Source organism: Osmia lignaria, chromosome 12, assembly GCF_051020975.1.
Source record: "Osmia lignaria lignaria isolate PbOS001 chromosome 12, iyOsmLign1, whole genome shotgun sequence".
Taxonomy (NCBI): Eukaryota; Metazoa; Arthropoda; class Insecta; order Hymenoptera; family Megachilidae; genus Osmia; species Osmia lignaria.
In genome coordinates, this window is record NC_135043.1 from 7,901,404 (window position 1) to 7,925,008 (window position 23,605).

General features: G+C 38.6%; 7 protein-coding genes across 13 annotated transcripts; 3 read left to right on the forward strand and 4 right to left on the reverse strand.

The window, feature by feature from the left end:
* Positions 1-805: 805 nt before the first annotated feature.
* On the reverse strand, positions 806-3,087 carry Ctu2 (Cytosolic thiouridylase subunit 2). Of its 2 annotated transcripts, XM_034321269.2 has the most exons (4): positions 2,929-3,087; positions 2,549-2,822; positions 2,121-2,431; positions 806-2,033 (listed from the first exon to the last, which is right to left on the reverse strand). In XM_034321269.2, exons 2-4 carry the CDS (start codon positions 2,608-2,610, stop codon positions 964-966), a joined length of 1,443 nt encoding a protein of 480 aa, XP_034177160.1. In that variant the 5' UTR covers positions 2,611-2,822; positions 2,929-3,087; the 3' UTR covers positions 806-963. The 2 variants fall into 2 exon arrangements, with proteins under 2 accessions (XP_034177160.1, XP_034177161.1); XM_034321270.2 differs by lacking the exon at positions 2,929-3,087 and having other exon boundaries at positions 2,549-2,917.
* Positions 3,088-5,578: 2,491 nt separating this feature from the next.
* Positions 5,579-7,290, forward strand: mRpL40 (mitochondrial ribosomal protein L40). 2 transcript variants are annotated; one of them, XM_076691246.1, is made up of 7 exons: positions 5,579-5,692; positions 5,820-6,061; positions 6,150-6,233; positions 6,345-6,515; positions 6,620-6,818; positions 6,911-7,081; positions 7,152-7,290. In XM_076691246.1, exons 2-6 carry the CDS (start codon positions 6,024-6,026, stop codon positions 7,031-7,033), a joined length of 615 nt encoding a protein of 204 aa, XP_076547361.1. In that variant the 5' UTR covers positions 5,579-5,692; positions 5,820-6,023; the 3' UTR covers positions 7,034-7,081; positions 7,152-7,290. The 2 variants fall into 2 exon arrangements, with proteins under 2 accessions (XP_076547361.1, XP_034177558.1); XM_034321667.2 differs by lacking the exon at positions 5,579-5,692 and having other exon boundaries at positions 5,714-6,061.
* A 183-nt stretch (positions 7,291-7,473) lies between these two features.
* On the reverse strand, positions 7,474-10,811 carry LOC117602992 (uncharacterized). The gene is made up of 3 exons (XM_034321656.2): positions 10,682-10,811; positions 8,967-9,378; positions 7,474-8,065 (listed from the first exon to the last, which is right to left on the reverse strand). Exons 2-3 carry the CDS (start codon positions 9,365-9,367, stop codon positions 7,564-7,566), a joined length of 903 nt encoding a protein of 300 aa, XP_034177547.1. The 5' UTR covers positions 9,368-9,378; positions 10,682-10,811; the 3' UTR covers positions 7,474-7,563.
* Qbp-1 (Queen brain-selective protein-1) lies at positions 9,373-13,055 on the forward strand. Of its 3 annotated transcripts, none has more exons than XM_034321670.2 (4): positions 9,373-9,519; positions 11,758-11,824; positions 11,916-12,057; positions 12,135-13,055. In XM_034321670.2, exons 1-4 carry the CDS (start codon positions 9,414-9,416, stop codon positions 12,327-12,329), a joined length of 510 nt encoding a protein of 169 aa, XP_034177561.1. In that variant the 5' UTR covers positions 9,373-9,413; the 3' UTR covers positions 12,330-13,055. The 3 variants fall into 3 exon arrangements, with proteins under 3 accessions (XP_034177561.1, XP_034177559.1, XP_034177560.1); XM_034321668.2 differs by lacking the exon at positions 9,373-9,519 and adding an exon at positions 9,946-10,199; XM_034321669.2 differs by lacking the exon at positions 9,373-9,519 and adding an exon at positions 9,946-10,172.
* LOC117602987 (uncharacterized) lies at positions 10,859-19,756 on the reverse strand. Its single transcript, XM_076691288.1, has 4 exons — positions 16,034-19,756; positions 15,119-15,664; positions 13,305-14,359; positions 10,859-11,126 (listed from the first exon to the last, which is right to left on the reverse strand). Exons 1-3 carry the CDS (start codon positions 19,260-19,262, stop codon positions 13,845-13,847), a joined length of 4,290 nt encoding a protein of 1,429 aa, XP_076547403.1. The 5' UTR covers positions 19,263-19,756; the 3' UTR covers positions 10,859-11,126; positions 13,305-13,844.
* Positions 19,757-19,770: 14 nt separating this feature from the next.
* Dph5 (diphthine methyl ester synthase) lies at positions 19,771-21,555 on the reverse strand. 2 transcript variants are annotated; one of them, XM_034321657.2, is made up of 5 exons: positions 21,421-21,555; positions 20,815-21,001; positions 20,491-20,667; positions 20,086-20,410; positions 19,771-20,012 (listed from the first exon to the last, which is right to left on the reverse strand). In XM_034321657.2, the coding sequence occupies exons 2-5, from the start codon at positions 20,947-20,949 to the stop codon at positions 19,786-19,788; spliced, it is 864 nt and encodes a 287-aa protein (XP_034177548.1). In that variant the 5' UTR covers positions 20,950-21,001; positions 21,421-21,555; the 3' UTR covers positions 19,771-19,785. The 2 variants fall into 2 exon arrangements, with proteins under 2 accessions (XP_034177548.1, XP_034177549.1); XM_034321658.2 differs by lacking the exon at positions 21,421-21,555 and adding an exon at positions 21,096-21,414.
* A 179-nt stretch (positions 21,556-21,734) lies between these two features.
* On the forward strand, positions 21,735-23,443 carry P32 (complement C1q binding protein P32). Of its 2 annotated transcripts, none has more exons than XM_034321662.2 (5): positions 21,735-21,945; positions 22,230-22,380; positions 22,485-22,669; positions 22,802-22,890; positions 23,143-23,443. In XM_034321662.2, exons 1-5 carry the CDS (start codon positions 21,735-21,737, stop codon positions 23,290-23,292), a joined length of 786 nt encoding a protein of 261 aa, XP_034177553.1. In that variant the 3' UTR covers positions 23,293-23,443. The 2 variants fall into 2 exon arrangements, with proteins under 2 accessions (XP_034177553.1, XP_034177552.1); XM_034321661.2 differs by having other exon boundaries at positions 22,485-22,687; positions 23,143-23,441.
* The last annotated feature ends 162 nt before the right edge of the window (positions 23,444-23,605 follow it).

The following is a 23,605-nucleotide window of genomic DNA, read 5'->3' on the forward strand; positions in this document are numbered from 1 at the left end:
AACCTCCATACAGCTTTTGTTTTACAAATATTTTATGATTTTTTACATTTTAATATGAATATCTATTGTACAAATTAAATTTTAAATTAATATATTACATAACTCACTAAAAGAGTCCTTGATTAAAGGAAACGATTTAGTTTAAATTCTTCTCTCAACGTTTATATAACCCAACACAATCTTATATATGTATATAAAGCGCAGTCAAAATTTTCAGAGGTTTCAATTTCTCCATAGAAACTCTATAGGTCGCACAGTTTAGCTTAGGGGTCCCTGATACCCCGGATGCCATAATGTCGGTATGCAAAGAGCGTCACCGGTGCTTCGGGGTCCCTAACGCCCCCGATATCATGTCGGTATGCAGAGTCACCGGTGCTTCGGGGTCCTTAACGCCCCAAGTCATCGGCCTTGCGCCATCTATATAAAAGCGGCGCAAACTATTCGTTAACTTACCGACTGCCGAAGGGTCGATTACCGACTGTCGAACGTTCAGTCGATAAGTCGGTAATTTATTGAATAGTTTCCGCCGCTTTTGTATAGATGGCGCAGCCATTTAAAAATAGGCGGTCTTCTCAAAATATAAGTTTGTCAAATAATCATTCTAATAATTTTTTGGTCTTGTATATACATAAGTACCTGACATGTATTTACTATCAGTTCTTATTATTATCGTCATCTATATTAATTCACAAAAATGTTTTTTCTGTTATCGGTTAAGAAAATTAATCATGTATACTTATGTATATGTATACCTATTTTGATAGAGGTATTGATATATTCAAAATGCAATATTTCACCAATTAATTGTATTTTTATTTGTAACATAACTTTGTATTCGAGCTGTTGATTATATTTCTGTTATTGTTTACATAAAAACCTTATAACTTATACATTAAATGTATGCTATACATATTTCTTGCATACTATTATTTTATCATTAATAATAGCACACATTAATTAAAACTATAATAAAAAATCTGATATTTCGTCCCGCAAACGCATACTGTGTAATTTCTGTTGAATCGTGTTTAGCATAAAGTTGGGTAAAGTAATATGCGTTTGATTTGAATGTAAAAAAATTAAGCTGCAACTATAACAAAGATATTTTTTAATGATGTACGATTGTAAAGATTGTTTCTGAAGGGGATTACCAAGACAGTAACATTTTTCTTGCTTCACGTTATATTTACTTTTAGTTTCTTCGTTGTCTGTAACACTTGACGAAGATTCTACGAAAGTTGTTGAAACTAATTTGGAAAATAATTTTGCTCGTATAACCGATAGCTGTCCATCTTGTGAACAACACGAGTTTAAAACTGTTTCACAGAGGATGCAAGTGTTGTCATCAATATTGGACTCAATATTGATGTTAATCTTTGGATTATTAAGTTTACCTAATCTTGCGGTTAATTTTTCACTAGTACGATATATCGTAGGTACAGTACCATAAAATTCCGAATCTAATTGACAAACAAAACTCCTTGCAACAGTCCGAATGGAAGCAGAAAAAGAATGATCATCTTTTTGAGAAGTAATAATAGGACAGAGTTTACAGCAATCTAAATATCCACTAACATCGTCCACTGTAAAATCTTTTAGCGGTCTAAGCAACGTCACATCCGCGCATCTTGCATCGGAAAACGCAACATCGAAAGGTAACTGAGATCCTCTACCAGTCGATATGTTTCCAAGTACCTTTACTGCAAGATCAACAGATGTATCAGCGAGAAATACTTTGTTGCAATTTAAACTGCGAGCCGCTGACACAAGTAATCTGCGTCTTAATTGTCTTAATAATTCGTCTCTTGCGGTATCGCTTTCTAATCCATTAAAAATTTCTTGTATAGCTACATCATCTTGAGTTATATTTATTCCCGGTACATTTACCGGTTGTATTTCCTTATCAATATTATCACTGGTATATTTTGTCAGAGGTACAATATATGTCAGCAATCGTGTACTTTCTGCTTCTTTGACTAATGCGTTTCGAATAAACTGTCTTTCTTCGATCGTGCGTTTTTTCACCAAGCCATCTGAGTAGATATCATAAACAGGAATATAACCATTATTATTATAAATTTTTAAAAAGAAATTAAAAAATAAGAATTATATAAGCTTACCGTCTATGTAAAGAACTTTACATTGGAAAGGAATCTTTTTGCAAGATGTTTCATTGACATTAGCTTTGATAAGATGCACAAGTACAGTTGAATTTACTTTTCCTGAATGAGCGATAAGTACAGAATCGGTTGAACGCACCACCTTGGATTTACCCAGTGTTGCTTTAAATTTATGTGTTAATATCGGTAGAAAACATACTTTACAATATTCATTTTTGTTCCTCAATGAAACTTGAATTTCTTTCGATCCACATACTTTACAAACAGATTTAACATCAGCTGATTCAGCAACGTTATTAACAGAGGTAATTCTATAAAAAATCAATCAGTAAGGACACGAAATTATGATTCTATAAAGAATCATAAACATCATAACATTAAGAAATCTTACAAAATGCAAAATATGATGATTAGTAGTGAACACTCACCTGTCTCTTGGCATTACATCTGTTTCAAAAACATCATATTCGAATTCGTTTAATGTGCACATTTTATGTATCTTTTCTATTTCCGATCAGTAACCGATGCTGTAAATTTGTTTCCTTCCTTTCAAATAAAATATAATTTTTACTTGAAACAATATTGATACACAAGTTATGAAATTGATCTTTTTATAGGTTATACTTTCCTTTCCATTTACCCAGATGAAAAAAATTGAAAAATTTATATTAAACATATAGCATTATATACTGCAGGAATCATCTGTGTATATAAACATTAATTTTTAGTGCTATGAATTATATTTATACATAAACACATAATCCTGAATAGCAATGCAGTGATTATAGATGTCAAAAACTAAACATACCTTCGTTTTCGAGTGATGATTTATGGGGTTCCAGACACCCCAAAATGAGTTCAGCTCCGCATGCAGAGAGCAAGGCCGGTATGATAATCCTGCCTGTTTTAACAGTTTCTCTTTTACCACACCTCTCACTAGCAATTGAACGGTCCAAAATTGAAAGTCTATGGGTCGCATATTTTAGCTGGGGTCCCGGACACCCCGATGCTGTAATGTCGGTGTGCAAAGAGTGTCATCTGTGCTGCGGGGTCCCTAACACCCCAAGATGATATGTAGGTATGCAGAAAGGGTCAACGGCGCTAAGGGGTCCCTAACACCCCAAGATGATATGTCGGTATACAGAAAGAGTCAACGGCGCTCAGGGGTCCCTGACACCCCAAGATGATATGTCGGTATGCAGAAAGAGTCAACTGCGCTAAGGGGTCCCTAACACCCCACGATGATATGAGGTCGGTATCCAGAGGACGTTATTGGCGCAGGGGGTCCCTGACACCCCCGGAAGAAATCAGGTTCGTATGAAGAGGGCACAACTAGTATAATAATCGTCTATTTCCTGTATTTATCTTCTTAGCTTGTGGAATAAACTCATTAGGAGGAAGAACATGTTGATTTTATTACTCCTGTGTGCACTCTGTATCTCTTACACCCCTGAATTCCTTGTACCCCTGCAACCATTACATCTCTGCATCTCTTTCATCCCTGCAACCCTTATATCCCTTCATCTCTTTCATCCCTGCAACCCTTATGTCCCTTCATCTCTTTCATCCCTGCAACCCTTATGTCCCTTCATCTCTTTCATCCCTGCAACCCTTATGTCCCTTCATCTCTTTCATCCCTGCAACCCTTATATCCCTTCATCTCTTTCATCCCTGCAACCCTTATATCCCTTCATCTCTTTCATCTCTGCAACCCTTATATCCCTTCATCTCTTTCATCCCTGCAGCCCTTATATCCCTTCATCTCTTTCATCCCTGCAACCCTTATATCCCTTCATCTCTTCCATCCCTGCAACCCTTATATCCCTTCATCTCTTTCATCCCTGCAACCCTTATATCCCTTCATCTCTTTCATCCCTGCAGCCCTTATATCCCTTCATCTCTTTCATCCCTGCAACCCTTATATCCCTTCATCTCTTCCATCCCTGCAACCCTTATATCCCTTCATCTCTTTCATCCCTGCAACCCTTATATCCCTTCATCTCTTTCATCCCTGCAGCCCTTATATCCCTTCATCTCTTGTATGTCTGCAAATCTTATAATAAATATATTATAAAAACTGGTTCGGGCAAAGGTAAGTAAAGGTAAGTAAAGGTAAGTAAATAGCCAAAATTTCTGCAAGCTTTAGTTCCTTTTTTAAAATCCAGATGGCGCTGATTCGAGGTCGAGATTTTAGTTCACATTTTTGCCGCAAGAGGGCCAAAATTTCTGCAAGCTTTAGTTCCTTTTTTTAAATCCAGATGGCGCTGATTCGAGGTCGAGATTTTAGTTCACATTTTTGCCGCAAGAGGGCCAAAATTTCTGCAAGCTTTAGTTCCTTTTTTAAAATCCAGATGGCGCTGATTCGAGGTCGAGATTTTAGTTCACATTTTTGCCGCAAGAGGGCCAAAATTTCTGCAAGCTTTAGTTCCTTTTTTAAAATCCAGATGGCGCTGATTCGAGGTCGATATTTTAGTTCACATTTTTGCCGCAAGAGGGCCAAAATTTATGCAAGCTTTAGTTCCTTTTTTTAAATCCAGAGGGCGCTGATTCGAGGTCGGAATTTTAGTTCGCATTTTTACGGGAATTATAAGGGAATAATATAAGGAAAATAGAGTTGTAAGAGGAATAGACATTTAAGGGATAGAGAGATGTAAAGGATTGAAGGGTGTAAGGGTTGCAGAGATGTAAAGGATTAAAAGGTGTAAGGGTTGCAGAGATGTAAAGGATGCAGAGCTATAAAGAAAGCAGGGATGTGAGGAATGCAGAGATGTAAAGGATTGAAGGGTGTAAGGGTTGCAGAGATGTTAAGGATGTAGGGATACAAGAGTTGGAGAGGTTTAAAGGATGTAGAAATATAAAGAAAGCAGGGATGTGAGGATGCAGTAATATAAGGGATGCAGGGATATAAGGGTTGCAGAGATGTAAAGGATACAGGAATATAAAGAAAGCAGGGATGTGAGGAATGCAGGAATATGAAGAAAGTAGGGATGTAATGGATGTTAAGATGTAAAGAAAGCAGGGTTGTAAAGAATGCGGTGTTGGAAGGAATGCTGGAATGTAAATAATGCTGAGATGTAAAGGAATCAGGGATGTAAAGGATGTACACAGGAGTAATAGAATCAACACGTTCTTCCTCCTAATGAGTTTATTCAATAAGCTAAGAAGATAAATACAGCAAATTAAATGAACGCAAAAAATAAAATAAGGGTATTTGTATGTTTAGCAGGTAAATCTGTACCCCTCGGCGGTCGCTATAAGACTGATGAGGTTGCACTTCGCTTTAGGTCGAACGGTTGACCTCGGTGTCACAGTCAGCTACCTTTGTTGGAATCACCTTCCCCTCCGCTGACTTTGACGCCTAGTTCACGGGTAATGCAGCGAGGTGACATTACCGGCAAAAATGGGCCTATCTAGGAATAATTTATGAATTGGATAATATAAGGATAATATAAGGACCAGACTACCATTCTTTAGGGCCTCCTGAACACGTCCCTCAAATTTGTTTACATTCTGTTTAAAAATGACAACGTAATTTGAAAACTCGTTTTTAGGAAGTTGTTTAGGGTCTGTCGGTAAAGTTTTCGACGCTCAATTCAAGTTTGTCTAATAATTATTTTAGTAATTTTTCGCTCTTCTGCTGATTTTGACTGATTTTGAAAAAAAATTGAATCAAAGAAGGTCAAAATTTTGTCTTTTCAGTTATTGGTGTGATGCGTGGTAAAAGCAGGTAAAAGAGGGACGATTGTCATACCAACCGTGCTGGGTGTGTGCAGACCTAACCCCATCGTGATTGCCTGGGATCTCCCTCCCAGAAGGAATTAAGAGGTTAAAGAAGCAAACATAATATATTAGTAAAAATATTCAAATAAAGTATAAAAGTACAAATATTTTGGACTTGTAAGCATGATTAATGCATTGAATGTGACAAATATCATGTTCAGGTAATTGTTATTAAAGAAAATGAGAAAAAAAACATTGTTCTTTCAATGTTTTCGATACAGCACTTACATGTATTATTTCCACACGCAGGTTACCTCTGTATTCCTTTAATAATGTACGTAATGTTTCTACCTGTATATATCCATTGTGTTTCCGAGCAACAGAGATTCTTCTGTAAGTAGTTTTGAATTTTGTATTACTTAAAGTTGATTTATTGTAATATTACAATACGATTTTGTTAGAATCGTACACCATGAAATTTCATAATAAACGTGTGTCTTGTAGAGCAGAACCACTTAAAAAGAAGAGGCGATTAGATCCTGCTATTATCAGAGCTAGAGAAGATAGAAGGAAAAAGAAACTGGAAAGAAGAATCCGCCGTTTAGAAAAACGATCTGGTCAGTTAAAACCACTCGACGAAATCGATGGTTTAGCTGAACTGGCTAATGAAAAAAAGTATGTTTGAATATAGCAGACAAATGTAATGCTCAACATATGTGTATGTAGGCAATTTTTTAAACGTGATATGTTTTTTATCTGTAATATTGAATACTTCATAGCGAAAGATTACGTCATTTTACACCCCTGTCAGCAGAAGAAATAAGGAACAGAACATTGCTAGAAAGGGAATGGGGCAAATATAGAAAAGACGAATGGCAAAAGGACTTGCAGATTATAAAGTCCATTATGCTATCACAAGAAATAGCACTAAAGGAATTAAAAGCTGCATCAAAGGATCTTTACAACAAAGCTGTAGAAGTACAGACATACACATATAGATTATCAACTAAGAAATAAGCTGAATTAATTATCTATAGATATTCAGATTTCTTCTTGTATAATTGTTGTAGTTTAACGATCAGGACTTGCCTTATAACGCCGTTGGACCGTTATACACACCACCGATAACCGATTACGATAGTCCTGATGGCGAATATGCAGAAACTACGGTTAAATACGTAGGAGAAACATAAAACGATAAAAGTAATTAAGCAATAAATAAACAAGAAGATATGAAAAAGGTAAAATTTCATCTAATAATAATACACGTTTAAGCAGAATACTTAATTAATTTTGTTTTTTCCTATTCAGAGTATCGCAAAGTGGAAGATTTTCATTGGACATAAAATTAAAATTAAGGGTAATCGAAATAGCGTGCAAGGATATTATTTCCTTTGATATTGTTTAGCCAAAAAATGAAACGTAAGAGCGATTTATGATTAATTTGTTGTTTACACATTTTATGTTATCAATGTACATACATGTATTGTACAGTATTGTATAAATTACACATCAAAGTTTGTACAATAAAAGCATTTCTGCTCGACTAGAATAAAAAGTGATTTCAAACAGATGCGAATGTAACAAGTTTACTTTTCACCAATGTTCAATTTGTATAACGACTCGAATAAAGATATCTATATTAAAAAGTTTAACAATGATCATCATATCCCATGGTTGTCAGCCTGCAAATAATCGATTACTCGTTCTTTTTCATATTTATTTAGGATGTATCACATTTTAATTGTCTTTTACATATAGGACAAGTGTCGCCGGTTTTCAAACATCGACGTAAACAGTCGGCATGGAAAAGATGAGAACAAGGTGTTATTCTTGCTTTGGTCATATTGCAAAGGCATACAGCGCAAACATCATCGAATCGTTGAATTTCTTGAAGCGTTGCCTTTCTATACCGGTTCAACATCTGCCACTCGCGTTTTAACGCGGCACCGGATTTTCGCGCGAAATCCTTCGTTCTTAAATAAACATTGATATAGATGGCAATCAATAAAATGTTCCAAGATGTATTCGGTACGAGTATCAGAACGAATATAATCGAGGTGGCAATGGTAAATGATCCTAATATCACCGGAGCATAAAGTTCTTCGAGGTTTTCGAAAACATCCAGCCGAAGAAATTTCAAAATCGATGGAAACATTTCAACAAAAATCTTTTCCGTTGTCGCATAATAGATCCACGTGATTACCGTGTAAACCGTTGTTGGTCTATAAAAATACGTTACACAAGAATTATCATTTTATACGTATGATATGTATACCGCAGTTCACCAGAGTCCATAACTGCGACGCGCAGGTTGGAAGATGGTGGGGGAACGCAGCGAGCTTTCTGCTAATCGCTTTCCACTTCGTTTGGAAGTATCGCCAATCAGGGCGAAGATGCGCACTGGAGAAGCGCGAAGAACGAAAACTGGTCTTTTCGCAGTTATGGACTCTGGTGAACTGCGGTATAGGTACAGTGGTACCTCGATATACGACATTTTTTTCTATGAATTTTGCGTCATTTTTAAATAATTATCTCAGAGGAAAAATTAAATTAATAATCAATTATATTCGGAGTTGATATATAATTATTAACTGACTGATCATACAAGTAAGGATATCATATAACAAAATATAACCGCAAAACAGGAGGCAATAAAGTTTATTCCATTTGGTTTGTTAATTTAGAATCTATCATTAGGTTACATTTATATTTTACAAATTAATTATGTTAAATAAACTAGTGAATATTTTTTATAAACTTCTAGGAAATCGTTTAAATGCTGTTCATGACATAAACAGTGTTTAAATTATTTTACAACCCCATTAATGTAGGTATAATATCAATAGGAGTTTTTTTTTGTGTGAGAACGGATTAATCATTTTTACATTAATTTTTATGGGAAAGATTGTTTCGGTATATGTCCTATTCGGTATAAGTCCAAATATTAGGAACGGTTTAAGGTCGTATACCGAGGTACCACTGTATATTGCTCCGAGCAAGTGTGCTCCTACGTCCACGCTATTCCACACACGAACGATCGATCGAACAATTAATCTAATTTCTTCCCCTTTCGATCTTTTTACCCTTAAAGGTTGTAACCGTGTTTGATTAATCGTTACTCACTTGTAATGTTGAAGACCCTGTTCCAAAGCAAAAACGAGAAGCAGAAATGTAAGGGTTACGACAAAGGTGACGGCTTTCGTCCATTCGAGTACTATTTTCGTCGCGGACATAGCTAAATGCCTAATTTTGGATCTTTCGGTGAGAGTCACGTACGGCGACCAATCTTCCTTTTCGATTAATTCCTTAACGTAGCTGATACAGTAAGCGATTACGTTGTAAAACATCAACGTGTAAAGGCACGTCAGTTTATGTTCTGGCATGAAAATACGATCGGCCAGCATTAGAAATATAATTTGATTCGTTATCGTAGATATGTTGTTCATCTCGAGGAAAAAGATTTCCGCTCGATCGATCCGCTGATAAAATCGTACGAAAAATCTGCTGAATCGTTGCCAAATCATCTCGTTAGTACCTTTGAAAAAAAAAAGAAACATAGACATCGTACCAATGGAAAATAGAACATTTCGATCGAAATTCATTTTCTTCCCTTCCTTTCTACCCTTATTTCGACTCTCGCTCTTTCCTGGTCTACCGCACAGGTATGTAATAGTAGGTACGTATGTATACATTTAAAAAAGAAAATATGTAAGTATCGGTAACAATGTCGATAGGGTAGATGCGCACAAGTATACAATATTGAGAAATAGATTGACAACATGTACCCGATCATCCGATTTAGCAAGCTTCTTAATGGGGTATAACAAGCGTAAATAATGCGTCAATGAATGATCACCGTCGATTCTCGTAACTCCCAAGAAAATTTACATATTAATAGATGTCTTTCAAGAGAATTCATGCAAACAGGAAAAGACGTGTCTAAAAGGAGAACAGACACTTACGACACACGGGGGTTAATTAGGACGGGAAGCAAGGATTTTGCATGGCAACCAAGATTATCTCTCTCTCAGGGAAAACCGTTAACTGGTACACCGAGGATGGTTTGTTCGACCCCCCCGTTTTCCCCACCCTTTCGCCACTTTTCATCGTGCCCTTTCTTCACGACCCTATAAAACAAAGCGAACTCGACTTCAATGGCACATTCAACGTCTTTCCGTCTTCGCAGATTCGTGTTTTCGCGCTTTCGTCCTTCCGTTTTCCGGTACTATAGTACACTTCCAGTACAAAGTACAAGGGAACAGAAAAAGAAACAGAAAAGGAAAGAAAAGCATCTGCTAAATACTATATTGGAATCTATCTATCGTTTGGGTGAGCATCGAGAATCGATTGCGATAGGTATGCTTTCATACCGATTGTCCAATCGTTGAACAACACATACGTAACGAGAAGGCGGATGAACCTTCGCGGTCTAATCAATCTTTTCCAACGCGGCAAGGAACAAACGAAGAATAAAAGCCAAAAGAGGGAAAAAGGGTGGGAGGGGAAATTTCAAAGTCGATCGTAATTGTAAAGAAATACAGTATTGCCTCGAAATAAGCAACTCGCCCGGGAGCCGAACAGTTGCTTATTACGGCTATCAGTATCGCCGTATTCGGCTTGACAATGTTCTCGAAACGGGACGATAGAAAACACGAGAAACGAGTAAGAGATCCGAGGTAACGGTAAACCATAAAGTGATTGGCCGAGCAGCAATGTTATTTTTTGAACAAGAATAGAATATGGCATACTCTCTCATTCTCGCAATATTTCGCTTATTTCGAGGCAAATACATATATCAGAAGGAGAAAGTGTATATATTCCATCCTTCTTTTACTAACCGATGTCAGTGCTCAGTCGAGCGTGACAGTTTATTACCCAAAACAACGACTTCTCGCTTTCACGGATCTCTCACTTTGCGAGCCACTTCAAACAGAGAAGAGGGGATAGCGAGTTGCTTATTTCAAGGCAGAGACCACTTGCTTATTTCAAGGCAATACTATACCTGTTACGTACCTTTGACGAATTCGATGAAATTCCTAGATGCGCTAGATATCGTATATTATTTATAACTAGTTTTCAACGCTATCGATAAAACTAAGGGAAAATAGAATAGCAACTTGTCCGATGAAAACTCTTTTCATCGGTTTAGAAATATACTAAGGAGGCAAAAGAAGCACCACGGTTAAAGTACAGATACTTTGTACGTTCGTTCCGAATTGACCGATTATCAGGAAATCAGCCTTCGCACGGCACTTTACGCGCCGTCTTGCTACGTTCATTGTCCTGAAAATATAAAAAAAGAAAATATGTTATCGTTTGGTAACCGATCGTCGGAGGAAAATTGTATAACCGCGTGTTTCTAAGCGGTTGTCTCTTACGAACGTGTAATTGATAATTAGAAAGGAAAAAGAGATTATAAGAGAAAGGAATGCTGAAAGAGAGAATCTGGCATCGGTCACGAGCAACGCAGAAATCCTTTTGCTATTCTTAGCAAAACGCTTGTTGGTACACGAAACGGAGGGGGATTGTCCTGCTTCTACCTGGCTTGTCCGTGAAGCTCAGCCTACGGTTTTTCCTTCGCAAACGTTCGAGTACCCTCTGATGTCTAAAACGCGCCAATGTATAGAATATACACCGATGCTTCGGTAGCCAGGTTTATCGCTACGACGTTTTCGTCATTCACGAGTACCATTTTACAGAGAATCGAAAAATTACATAAATTGGTATTTTTACAGGTTGCTTTGCGTGCAACACATAAAATGTAACAAATTAGCGAGGAAATAGTTAGAGATACCTACGTGTCTCTATAAAAAGATACAATTTACTTAACTATAGAGAATAGCGTATCATTCTCCCGAGGATGACATCGAGATACCTGTAAGAATCGATTAATCGTGCACAAACTTTGTTTCAGATCCATCGAGTGAAATGCCTGGCATCCATACCGTCTGCATAGCTATACTACTAGCTGTCGTCCTTCTGTAAGAATTTCTTATATTTAAAGTTTTCCTTGTTACCGATCTGATCACGGTCGATAAAAGATCTAACGATATACGGATTTTATTTGATCAGGTACGATAGATGTTTTGGATATCCGTCGATCAGGCAACGACAAGGTTTAGTACACGTTTGCGAGAGTTGCGCCGATTCTTGCGACAAATGTGAATACGGTGTTGTAATGTCTGTTGCATGCGGTGTACCACAATGCGCAAAGGCGAGTCAAATTCGATTGCCGCAACTTGCCTTAACGAGATTGTAACGATCATGCTAACCATCGATTTGTCCTACCAGGGTCCCGACCAACTGTGCGGAGGACATAAGGACATTTTTGGCATCTGCGGCGAAGGAATGCATTGCAATTGCAACAAATGCATCGGTTGCAGTTCCGACGAGTTCGAATGTTCGAAGAAGGATCCTTGTTTGCCGGGGAGTCTCTTACAATTTTCTCATTTCGATAGATTTGGAAGATTGCCCACTGCCGTGTAAAACCGAAAAGACGGATAGATAGATAGATAAATAGATGTATGTATGTATGTATATTTATCGTAAACCAGGCGACGAATATACCTGACCACCGAAGCAAAAGATTGGGACATTCTTCGAGTATGAAAATATACGGGGGACCGGATGAGAATCGAAGGTTTCGCCTAAATTTCTATTTGACTAACACGCGTAAATCGGTCATCGCACGCCGATCGAGCAACTTATTTTCAGCAATTTTTCTTCCCAAACAAATTAATCCGCCAAATAGCTTAAAACGAATTTACTGTTATTACTATTTGTCTGCTGTCTACCGCGTGCAATCAACGAGACTAGGAAAAGCGAACGAAAGCGAAGAGGGAAGACGTCGATGGGCGAGAATAAAAGCGGCACGAAATGGACACGATTAAACGTTTTCGAATGCTTTCTTTCAATTATCGAATTTTTTCTTAACAACCGATGCGTTCGATTACGCGTTATTCGATCTCTTCCGATCGAAATTTTTCTTGAACCGAGCAAGAATACGAGAGAAACGATTCGCGTTACTTGCTGTTTCTATAAAAAAAAAGATCAAGAAAAAACGAGAATGCTTTCGTTTCTATCGTATACACGTCTGATCGTTGGTAAAGCGAATTTGGCGGCGCGCCGCGGCGCGTCGTTAACGCATGCCCGATCACAATATAGACGTTCTAGAAAATAATGTAATTATTTCCCTTATTTTGTAAATAAATACCGAATCCTAAAAATTCTGTCTGCTTACTAAACCTTTCATTTTATTTACAATCTACCAACATTTCTTACTATCCTCATTCTTCTTACCGTCTCGTCGCGTCGCCTCGCGTCTGATAACATCGAACCAGACGAAAGTTTCGAAAGCTCTACATTATATATGCATATCGTATAATATATACGAAATTTCGTAATAGAAAAAAGCAGACGCGTTTGCACGATTTTTGAACGCGCGTCACTAATTTTGCATACCTTCAAGATCGAAGTCGATGGCCGAGGCACACCGGAGGAAACGGTAGTTCGGTCGTGGTAAATTGTCATTACAGATCGTACGTGTATCTCGAAATCGAGTTTTCTTTAAAACATCACTGTTGGACGATTAACGATCAACTGGTTGGTCGCACGACGAATATCCTGATGGCTCGTAATAGCGGCTGGCAATCTTACTGCCAACGTCGTCGCCAGTCACATATGCTATTTCGATTGTTTCTCGATAATTATGGATTCATTCGGTACGGAGAGAGATGCCGACGTCGATGCCAACAATACGATGTCGAGGAACGTGGTGGGACGGTGATACGTCGGTAAAAAGCATCGCGTCAGCCAAACAAGATCGTTTACTTTAAACTCGATGGAATTTAAAAAATAAACATCTTCTAATTTCGACGACCGTTTCGAAACATATGATAGTCCCTCGAGAGCGATTCGAAACAGAGGTACTTCTTTTAGAGAAGAGCGATGCGTAGAAATAATTGTAAGAAGGTAAATGGAAAGAAGGAAAGGCGAAAGAGATTATTGTTCGGTTTGCTTCAACAGCTTTCTGATTTGAAAGCCCCGAAAGCCCGCTTGGATTTTAGTCGCAGCCAATCGAGCTGTTTGCTGCTTCTTTCGTACTAAGAATCCACGCACTCGGGCTTGAATTTTAATCGCCGACTTCTCTTCCAATGATTCTTCTCCACCGTTCGATTTCTTCAAGCTCGACGATCCTCCTTCTCGTTTCCCTTCGGAACTTTCTTCTCGGTATCGTTCGTCCTCTCCATTACGCGAATCGGATTCTTCGTTACGCGATTCTTTCAATCGCTTTCGTACCCGGTAGCCTCGAAAGTTGGCTTGAATTTTCGTCGCCGCTATGGACGCTTTCGTTGCGTCTTCCTTCGTAGAAGCTTGCAGCATAATGAATTCAAAAATACATTTAACTGGACGCTCGGTATTCTTCGACGCTGCTATCCCGATCGATTCGATGTCATTCTTCGAAGATGACGGTTCGCTTTTCTTAGCGGTGAACGATCGGAAACGGAACACAATTCACACGAATGAATAAACGTATTTTAAACTTGCAAATGTTTCATACATTTTACCGTGACTCCAAGTGCAGCGAGACCGTCGAACAGAGACCGTGTCGATAATATTATAACAAAACGATTGACGAATGTTTGTTGCTCCGCAATTTTTGAAAAAAAAAAAAGAAAAACTTACACCTAACGCATCGTATAACGAAAGATAGACTGACCAAAGTGCCGCGGAAGCTGGCGTTCAAACTTGGAACGTGCGCGAACGCGAATCCGAGTGGAAATGCGAAATGTGAACGCCAACGCAGTCGCAGAGGAAAACGCAAATATAAACGTAAACGCAAATGGAAACGCAAACACAAACGTGCGTTCAGTAGCGCGCATAGCAATCGCGTAACTCGTTCATCGAAAATACGTAACCCTCTGGTTACTCGGTTACTCTCGTTCGCGCATGCGTCTCCTTCGACAACTCTCCCACTGATCGAACAACGATCTATCTACGACCGTATCCTGCTTCGTCTCTTCCTTCTTTCTTTTCTTACACTCGATACACAGTGATACCTTGTTCAAAACGCTCTTGTAAGATCTATTTGTCGCTGTTTTAGTCGCTATGCGAAATACCTTCGATATTATCTCCTCTTTTTCCTTCCTCTTCTTCTTCTCTTCCTCGACTGGCGATGTCATCACGATCAATTAATTTTACCGACGAATTTGTCGATAGTTGATTATCGTCGACGGACGATCGATCGTTTCTTTCATCAATTCGCGTTTCCTTACCTTCGTTATCGTGAGACGTTTGCTCCTCCTTCTCGTCGTCAACTAAAATTTCTTCTATAACAATCGATGGCTTTGGTTCGTCATCGTCGAGCGCCAATGGTTCGCGAACGAGATCATCGATATCGAGATCGCGCGTATTTTCTGTAGGTGAAACGACGCTGATATTCGCGTTCCTCGGATCGTCGACCACTGATCCAACTCGTACGAGGCAAGGTAGGAAACTAAAAGAGGGAGTAATGAACGGTAATTTAGTTTCGATCGCATAAACAACAGTCGGTCGCTGTGTTGGCGATTCGGCTACGAAACGGATCCCCGTGTCAGGATCGACGGTGAATCCCTGATGTCCGATACGATCGGGCTCGACGGCAAACCACGGATCCGTCGTCCTCGTTGTTTTCTGTGTAACGTTCGCAGTTTGAAAATTCTTGCTAGAAACGACGTTCGGTGCTTCGAGTATTGGTAACGGTAAGGAATCGTGAAATTCACCGGTGTGCCATAAACCACTTCCGCTTTGAAATCCTTGCTGCGGCAAACACATCTCCGTCCCTGAAAAGATACATCTACGATTAGTGCTATAATTACTACTGTGCAGAGACAGAAAGATGACCAGCGGGACGGCAGAGGGGCAAAGGGAGTACCTCGTCAATAAGGATAAACATTGAAACGGAATGAGATGAAGCGTTAACGTAGATTCGGGAAAGTTTTCCATAATGTAATTTTCATAAATTTTGTATAATAACAATTGTTGTCAAGATAAAGTATAAAAAATCCATTACTGCCTAAAAAAAGTCGCATGTTTATATAGTTAAGTTAAATGTATCTGACACCTCAAGATAAGGGATCCTGGAAAGGATTAGGAAGAGCCAATCCTTGAGGTGCTCGAGTAGTACATACCTATTTAGAACATTTACTTACCTATCGTCGCTGTCGGTGTCGTCGAATAACATTTAACGATATTCTTTTCATCCTCGTTATCCTCCCTTTCTTCTTCTTCCTCCGTTTCTTCCTTCTTAACTTTATCGACGTCCGTTTCTTCCGGTTCATCGTTCGTATCTATTCCGGTAACCTCTTGAACGATAGGCATTTCCAAAATCAAATTCTTTATCAACTCTCTTGCAATTTCCTCCTCTGTGTCGGACGAATCGTCTCCGTGTTTCGGGGGAACGAATAGATCATCGATACGCTCGTCGTCTCGCTGTTCATTTTTACGATCGACTGAAATTTCTTCCCGAAGAAGTTCGATTTTCGAAGGGAGAACCCCCTCGTCTAGCATCGTTTTCTCTTCCGAGGGCAAAGTATCGAAGGAAGACAAAGTGTTCTCTCCTTCGCAGAAACTAACATCCTCGTTTTTCTCTTCGTTTATCTTTTCCTTTATCCACGGATCTTCGACATCTTTCGATCCAGATGTTGCGAAAGAAGAGATCGTTACATCTCGAAGAGAATCTAAATTCAGTTCTGGTACGTACGGTCTACTTTCCTCGTCTTCCTTCAAACATTTCTCGTTTTCACTCTTAACGCCTCCGTTCACCCCCTCGACGGCACAATCGCTATCGTTCTTGTCTTCGATCGTTTCGAAACGCTTTTCTAAATTATCGGAAGTGCTGCTCGTAACGTCTTCGGATAATTTTACACACGACACATCGCGTTGACCGTGATCGCGTTCGCTTTCCTCCTCCTCCTCCTTAATGTTTCCAAGGTCTTGGCAAGCAGCCGTTCGATCAACGGCATTACTTATTCCGAGTAGAAAATCACCGTCGATACTTGTCGAGCATTGAAAAGCTTCTGGAGATACGCGATCTCCAAACGGATTTTTGTCGCGTTGAAATTTTTCTTCATCAGGATTCCAAGGTGAGTCTGTATTCTCGAAACAGGGATCGCTGGCTAACTCGACGATCTCGTCGTTTGGAAAATTTTTCTCCGGTATAATGACGGTCGTGACCGATTCCGGTATTTCGCAAGGAGAGCCCTCCGTAAGAATGTAACAAGAAGGGTCAATCTTTATCAAAGAGTTTTCCGAGAGCGAAAGCGACAGCGGGACCGGAACTGGCTCCGAGACGTCTGACCGATCGGTATCGACGTCTTTGGCGGAGGAAATATTCGAAGAAGCATTCGAGCTTTTTCCGGTTACCGTTTCACCTTTGCACGTATCAATTTCGTCATCATCCTTACCATTGTCTTTGTCATCCCCTGTCGATTCTTTCTTCGAGTTTACCTCCTTCTCCTCCTCCTCCTCCACCTTCCTCGTCTCGGTTATGAAAATCGTGTCGCTTTCGCGCTTACCATTTTCGCACGTTTCTCTATTCGAGTCTACCTGAGATTCAACTAAGAATCCTTTTTCGAGTAAATTATCAGAAGTAACGGCTGTCTCGGAGGAAAGGGTGTTCTCGATACTTTTCTCCACCATTTCTATCTCGAGCAATTTTTGTTTCAGTTCGTTCGATCGATTCTGTTGCTCTTGATTCTCTCCATTCTCACCTTCCTCATCGTTCTCCCTTTCCTGCCTATCTGTTTCCTCATCCCCCTCGACTACCTTCGATGCGTCCACCTCTTGCAGATGTTCCAACGAATCTGGCCTCGGAGATAATTCAATCGAATCGGGGGTAACGTTTAAACTATCTTTGAAGACTTCCTCGACGTCTGTTTCTCGCGAATTCGAGTATCCAATATTTTCTATTTCCTTCAAAACCCTCGTCGTCTCGTCTTCCTCCTGATTTTCATTATTTTCATTATTTTCATTAAACCACGAATTCTTCCTAGAAACGATGTCGTTTACCTGTTCGTCTTTGCGATCGTCTGCGATTCGTATTTCCTCTCCGTTGCGAATATTCGAATCCCGACGATCACCGGAAACGGACGTATTCGTAGTTCGTCCGTTCGATAGAGACGGTAACGTTAAACTGCTTTCTTTTTTAAGCAGTTTTGCAGAATCGTTCGAAATCGGGGGTAGAACGAAACTGCTTTGATCGGCTGGTTCGTCGGACTCTTGTACCTCGATCGTTGAACATCTGCTAGAACATTGTCTCGTGACAACTGATGGAAGGGTAACCAGACTCTCCAAAGCATCGATTCGCGATAATAGATTTTTACCTTCACCTCCACCTTCTTCTACTTCTTTTTCTGTTACGCGATTGTCTTTCGATTCTTCTCGGTTCTTTTCGGAGCGCAACTTAAATATTTTCATTTTCGTTTCTTCCGCGTCTCGAAACTTTTCCTCCAATTTCTTTCTCTCTCTTCGTTGACTACCAGCCGACTTGCTTTTTCGTTGCTCTCGTTCGTTTCGGCACCTTCCAAACGTGCCCTCTTCGCTTCCGGTTCTTGCACGGTACCATCGCGTTCTCTCCTCCACATCGGACTCGTTCCATTTCGCTCTATCGTTCGCAACCGACTTACTCCTTTCTCGATCGATCGCGTACCCGTTATCTTTCTCCGTCCTTCCAAACTGTTCGCTTCTTTCGATCTGACCAGCACTCTTTTGCCGTTTCAAGCGTTTCTGGTACTCGCGTTGCTTCGAGGCAAACCTATCGCGAATGTTATCCGTCTCTTCGCCAACCTCGGTTCTAACGTGTTTACCAAGCAGATCTCCGACCGAGGACGATCGAACAAATCGACCGCGAATCGTTTTCTTTGAAAATCCTGCTGAACGGATCTCCGGATAGTCATCGGAAATCTTTCTCTCCTCTTCCTTGTTTTTATCATCCCTTTTATATCCATGCTTCTTAAATACCTTAACGGTTCGATTTATGGACCATCCGCACCCATTCGTTGTCTCCCTCTGTTTTCTCGCCAATTTTCTCGTTAGACACGGTGCCGTTAACTTCCTTACCGTTGACGTTTCATCGAGCAAAGCAGAAACCTTGAGAACGAACGAAAGGAAAAGAAAAGAATCAGCAGTAATCGATAAACGACCAGGCTTAAATCTGTCATCGCGATCGCGTTTGTTAGATGATTTGTCATTGAATACCTGTGGAACGATCTCGACCAGACGTCCTTTTTCTCTTAATTTCAGCAATTCTTCGAAATGATGAGCCGCGAACGCGTAAATATCCGCGGGCTGGTTACGTAAGATTTCCCGTGCAAGACCTTCAACCACCACGGCTAAACCTTGAGGTATTTGTGGACCAATTACATATCCTGATACCGACATTGTCAAACTCGTTCTTCTTCTCTTTTACTGTTTCTTCGTACACTTCTCTCTACTACCTGTCACCAATTACATTCATTATTTACCACCGGATCGTCCTTACTACCAGCTTATTACAGATGCGTAAAATCGATCGAACGTTTTACGATATATTTCTGTTGTCGTATGCCACGCATCTACGTTTTCATCAACATCGTCGTCACTTTATTACAAATAAAGTTACTCGATCGTCGCGTATCCTCGAAATTAACTTACTACTATTCTTTGTTTCTGAATTCTCGGCTGCGAGCAAACGAAATACCCTGGTAACCTGAACGGGAAACATAGCTGCACCCCTGCCACCGCCACTCAACTTCCTTTAATCGATCGTAGCCACGTTATTCCATCGTGCTTCACCTGCTTGCTATACATTTCCCTCGTGTATCATTGTACCATTAGCGTTTAAATTTCCTAAGGCTTACGATAATGGTTTCAAATGATTTACAAAATGCGATAAAATTTTGTACGAAACAAAACGATATTTTTACTATAAAATGTTTTTATTTTCACACATTCGGTCATCCGTTATGTTTAACGTGTACAACGCCATATACTCCAATTCGAGAGGATGCAACGTTGGCCCGGGAATAATTAAACAATGAAGAGGCGGTCCCAGATCGATGGAAGTCATTTTTTCAAGGGAACAAGCAATTATCCGTTGGTCGTCCCAGCCCACTCGAGCTAAACCCACTACAATGCTAGATTTATAAACAGCTAAAAAAAACAATAAACCTCGTACATACGTTATAAAAATTAGCAAACGATTAATATCCTGTTCGTTCTTTACCTCCCTCCTCCTCGATTCTATCGTCCTTTTCCTCCACTATTTCGATCAGCTGAGTAGCGGCCTCTGAAACGGTCATAAATCGTGGGGGCATATATTCCTTTTTCTTCTTAACTATGCTTTCTAAAGTAGGCTCTTTCACTTTGATGTCCAATAAACAAAGGGTATGTAAGTCTCTTTGCCTGTTAGATACAATTTTTTCATAAAAGCTATTAGGTCTCCAATCCTTGCTCCAATAAGGAATGGAAACAGTTTCTCCAAAACGATACAACTGCAAGCCACAGCATCCTACTGCAGTTAAAATGGAAGAATTGTGAATAACTTTTACCTGCATAAAATAACAATAACTTTTGTTAACAAACATCAAACTGTTACTCTTGTTTTCTTTTCTTATCTTTCTACGTTTACCTTGATATTTTTTTCTCGAGCTCGCAATATCAAATCTGAATGCGTCGTAGCACCAAACGGATCGCCGATCACCAGAAAAGCAACATCTTCTTCCTCGTTTTCCGGTAGCATTTCATCCGAATTGCTCTCAACCAATTCCCTATCGGCTTCTAATATTGAACGTCCATAAAATTCTTCCTATTTCAATGAAACATCCCATCATTGGTTTTCCGTCATCGTATGAGTTTCGAAAGACGTGACACACGGCTAACGCTTCGTCAAATTATTCTATGTTTTATCCATATTCCAATAATCGTTGTCTATCATTTTAATTTATATACGTACCAAATCTTTCAAACCAACGGCAAGTATCGACGTGTACGATTCCAAATACACGCGATTGCATTTTCGAATAATTTCAAGACCTTTCACAGTAATGTCAGTGGCATCGCCAAGACCCAAGCCAATTACGTATAACATTACTTCTTCTTTTCTCTGATCTTTTAAGTTTGTTGTCGCAATCCTTCTTTTTCTTTAAACAACAGTTGACAGCAATATATACAAAAAGGTTAAGATACAAATCCACGTGTATACAACATATAGTATTTTTCACGAGAGAATAGTACCATCGGATGAACGAATTTTGGTTTTGTTTGCGCATCTTGGCTCTGATTGGCTTGCCACGCTCCGCTACCAAGGTAACGCGCAAGCGCCGTACGGCTCTATGCGTAAGCCGCGCTGGGCAGAAAGTATATCCAGTGATCATGAACTTATGAATTATGATTCACTATCTCTGTCGTATAATAAGCCGTTCCTATATTAGTATATTCTGACCACCGTGTATATAGCGCATGCAATGTGAAGTAAATTATGGTGGGGAAACTTTCTAAGCTCACAATCAATCGAGCTGCGCGAAATGATACTATTCTCTCGTGAAGAATACTATGCAACCTTATAGCGTGAAAACAGTAGAGCAGTAAAACGTCATCTTTCCGATACTTGCTCCATCATACGGAGCGTAACCAAGACAGTCGGAGAAAAGATAAGATAAAAAACTTTCAATTGTTGGCTCCAATCATCGTCTCGAACAGAAATTACTAGTAATAACTGCGAAGCTGTTTCCCTAAAAGCAAGCAAACGATGAACTAACTACGTTATTACTCTATGATATTACGATTTACCTCGTGCTTGTCCCTTCTGTGTAAAGCCATTTTGGAAGCATACCGGTTGAAAAGTTTGGAGGTTTATTCATTGTAAAAATTAAAATGAACGGAATAATAAGAAATACTTTGCGTTCGTCAGTGATCAGAAATTTGTTTTCCTCGACTTCGAGCATAGGAATTACAAATAATCAGTTAAGATCATTATGGAATGTTTCTCGACAAATCCAATCTGTACCTCTCCTTTCGGTAAAATCGTTTCAACACGGAAATAATCTCTGTAAATGTGGTTGTTGTAGAGGTGCCCACACAAAAGGTAGATTTGTCGCATCGTAGATTCTTTGTGTTTTCTTAACAATCCACTCACCTAAAATTAATTTGATATTAATAAAATGTATGATATAAATATTTCATTGATTTCACCGACTACATTTTTAAATACATACATATCTATATATTACAATGTGAGTCGTCAAAACATGCAACATATAGTTAATAACATTTATTGTCAAGCATATCAATCTTCGATACTTAATAAAATGGTAATCGAAAAATCTTTGCTAAAGTAAATAATTTTCCATCTTTCAACTTTTCTGATAGCTGAGAAGGAGCTAGTAGAATTTCTAGCGGAAGAGATTATAGCGGAAAAGAAAGCTCAGAAATTAAAAACTATTCCCACCGAATTAGATGGATTCAAAGTATCACTTAACGGATCGTTCGTTACTTTAGAGAAGAAACAAAGCGACGAAACGTAAGAGAAACTACTTAACTATAGATTATTTTCGACTATAAGTATAAATTACTTACAATTAAAACATATATTTCACTTAAGTAATTGTTTCTTTTTTTTTACAGAATTAAAATTTCGTTTGATATAAATCATTCGGTTAGTTCCGACCCTCAACCTGACATCGAAATGTCGAGCGATAATCCAGATATTGGAGATATAAAGAGTAAACCACAATTTACGATAGATATAGTAAGAGGAAATCAAACTCTTGAATTTTCCTGCAGTTTTAATAGCGAACCTGGTGCATCAGGTGCTAATGACAATTACAGTAACTATTAAATTAAACTTTATTAAATTGATTTCATTGAACTCAATTCAATTAAACTCAATTTAATTAAATGGATATGTTTCTTATATATGTATGTATATATTTTAATTTCAGACGATATCTTTTGCATAGACGAAATTAGTTTGTACGAAGGAGAAGGTACTGATAATATATACGTTGCAGAGGGTGAAATCATTGATGGTGTAAGTAATACTAGCCGCGATGCTCACATTTTTAATAAAAAATATGAATTTTACACTAACCAAAGAGTTGAGTACAGATTGGTCTATTAATTAACCATTCTGAACATTAATCTTTGGAAAAGCAAAACATTCTCTTGTAGGATGATTTGGTACATGAAATCATTATAACAAGAGAATGAAACATTATTTTCTATAAACACTCGTAGTTTACAAACTAAATGTACGCACATTTACGTAATATCTCGTTTTCAGTATCTCTATGACTTGCTTATGAATTACCTCGAAGAAAAAGGTGTTTCGAACGAGTTTGCGGAAAAATTAGTTGAACTTAGTACGAACTACGAGCATACCGCGTATGTTAGTTTGCTGGAAGGTCTTTCAAAATTCACATCTAAAAATTAGTTATTCCTTAATTTTAATTCCTACTGTATTTATAATCATTTAGGTATAGATTATTTGTGTAAGAATATCTTTATAATAAATATATGTAACAATTCGTTGCATGCATTTTGTTAAGCAGTTCTATTAAAAAATAAACACAACTTGTAACATCCCTATTGTTAGTGCTGTTAGTATTTGTTAATAAAATATTATACTTGAATCTTTTTAAATTCTTAATTACCCTTCGAATGTTCCTTAATCACCTCTTTTTTATAATGTATATTTGTTAAAAATTCTAATGTGTAAATAAGTACTTCATATTGCTTCATATTTG

Excerpts from the sequence above, each read along its gene's own strand:
- Ctu2 (XM_034321269.2), bottom strand. The coding sequence starts at position 2,610 with ATGTGCACATTAAACGAATTCGAATATGATGTTTTTGAAACAGATGTA. Across the intron at positions 2,432-2,548 it reads GATGTAATGCCAAGAGACAG|AATTACCTCTGTTAATAACG; the intron begins GTGAGTGTTCAC and ends GATTTTTTATAG. Across the intron at positions 2,034-2,120 it reads TAAAGTTCTTTACATAGACG|ATGGCTTGGTGAAAAAACGC; the intron begins GTAAGCTTATAT and ends ATATCTACTCAG.
- mRpL40 (XM_076691246.1), top strand. The coding sequence starts at position 6,024 with ATGATTAATGCATTGAATGTGACAAATATCATGTTCAG. Across the intron at positions 6,234-6,344 it reads CGAGCAACAGAGATTCTTCT|AGCAGAACCACTTAAAAAGA; the intron begins GTAAGTAGTTTT and ends TGTGTCTTGTAG. Across the intron at positions 6,516-6,619 it reads GAACTGGCTAATGAAAAAAA|CGAAAGATTACGTCATTTTA; the intron begins GTATGTTTGAAT and ends AATACTTCATAG.
- LOC117602992 (XM_034321656.2), bottom strand. The coding sequence starts at position 9,367 with ATGATTTGGCAACGATTCAGCAGATTTTTCGTACGATTTTATCAGCGG. Across the intron at positions 8,066-8,966 it reads CAGGGTCTTCAACATTACAA|ACCAACAACGGTTTACACGG; the intron begins GTGAGTAACGAT and ends GTATTTTTATAG.
- Qbp-1 (XM_034321668.2), top strand. The coding sequence starts at position 9,998 with ATGGCACATTCAACGTCTTTCCGTCTTCGCAGATTCGTGTTTTCGCGC. Across the intron at positions 10,200-11,757 it reads TCGAGAATCGATTGCGATAG|ATCCATCGAGTGAAATGCCT; the intron begins GTATGCTTTCAT and ends ACTTTGTTTCAG. Across the intron at positions 11,825-11,915 it reads CTACTAGCTGTCGTCCTTCT|GTACGATAGATGTTTTGGAT; the intron begins GTAAGAATTTCT and ends TTATTTGATCAG.
- LOC117602987 (XM_076691288.1), bottom strand. The coding sequence starts at position 19,262 with ATGTCGGTATCAGGATATGTAATTGGTCCACAAATACCTCAAGGTTTA. Across the intron at positions 15,665-16,033 it reads GACACCGACAGCGACGATAG|GGACGGAGATGTGTTTGCCG; the intron begins GTAAGTAAATGT and ends GTATCTTTTCAG. Across the intron at positions 14,360-15,118 it reads AACGTCTCACGATAACGAAG|GAATTGTGTTCCGTTTCCGA; the intron begins GTAAGGAAACGC and ends ATTCATTCGTGT.
- Dph5 (XM_034321657.2), bottom strand. The coding sequence starts at position 20,949 with ATGTTATACGTAATTGGCTTGGGTCTTGGCGATGCCACTGACATTACT. Across the intron at positions 20,411-20,490 it reads CTCGAGAAAAAAATATCAAG|GTAAAAGTTATTCACAATTC; the intron begins GTAAACGTAGAA and ends TATTTTATGCAG. Across the intron at positions 20,013-20,085 it reads TAGAATCGAGGAGGAGGGAG|CTGTTTATAAATCTAGCATT; the intron begins GTAAAGAACGAA and ends TGTTTTTTTTAG.
- P32 (XM_034321661.2), top strand. The coding sequence starts at position 21,735 with ATGAACGGAATAATAAGAAATACTTTGCGTTCGTCAGTGATCAGAAAT. Across the intron at positions 21,946-22,229 it reads TAGAGGTGCCCACACAAAAG|CTGAGAAGGAGCTAGTAGAA; the intron begins GTAGATTTGTCG and ends CTTTTCTGATAG. Across the intron at positions 22,891-23,142 it reads AGGGTGAAATCATTGATGGT|TATCTCTATGACTTGCTTAT; the intron begins GTAAGTAATACT and ends TCTCGTTTTCAG.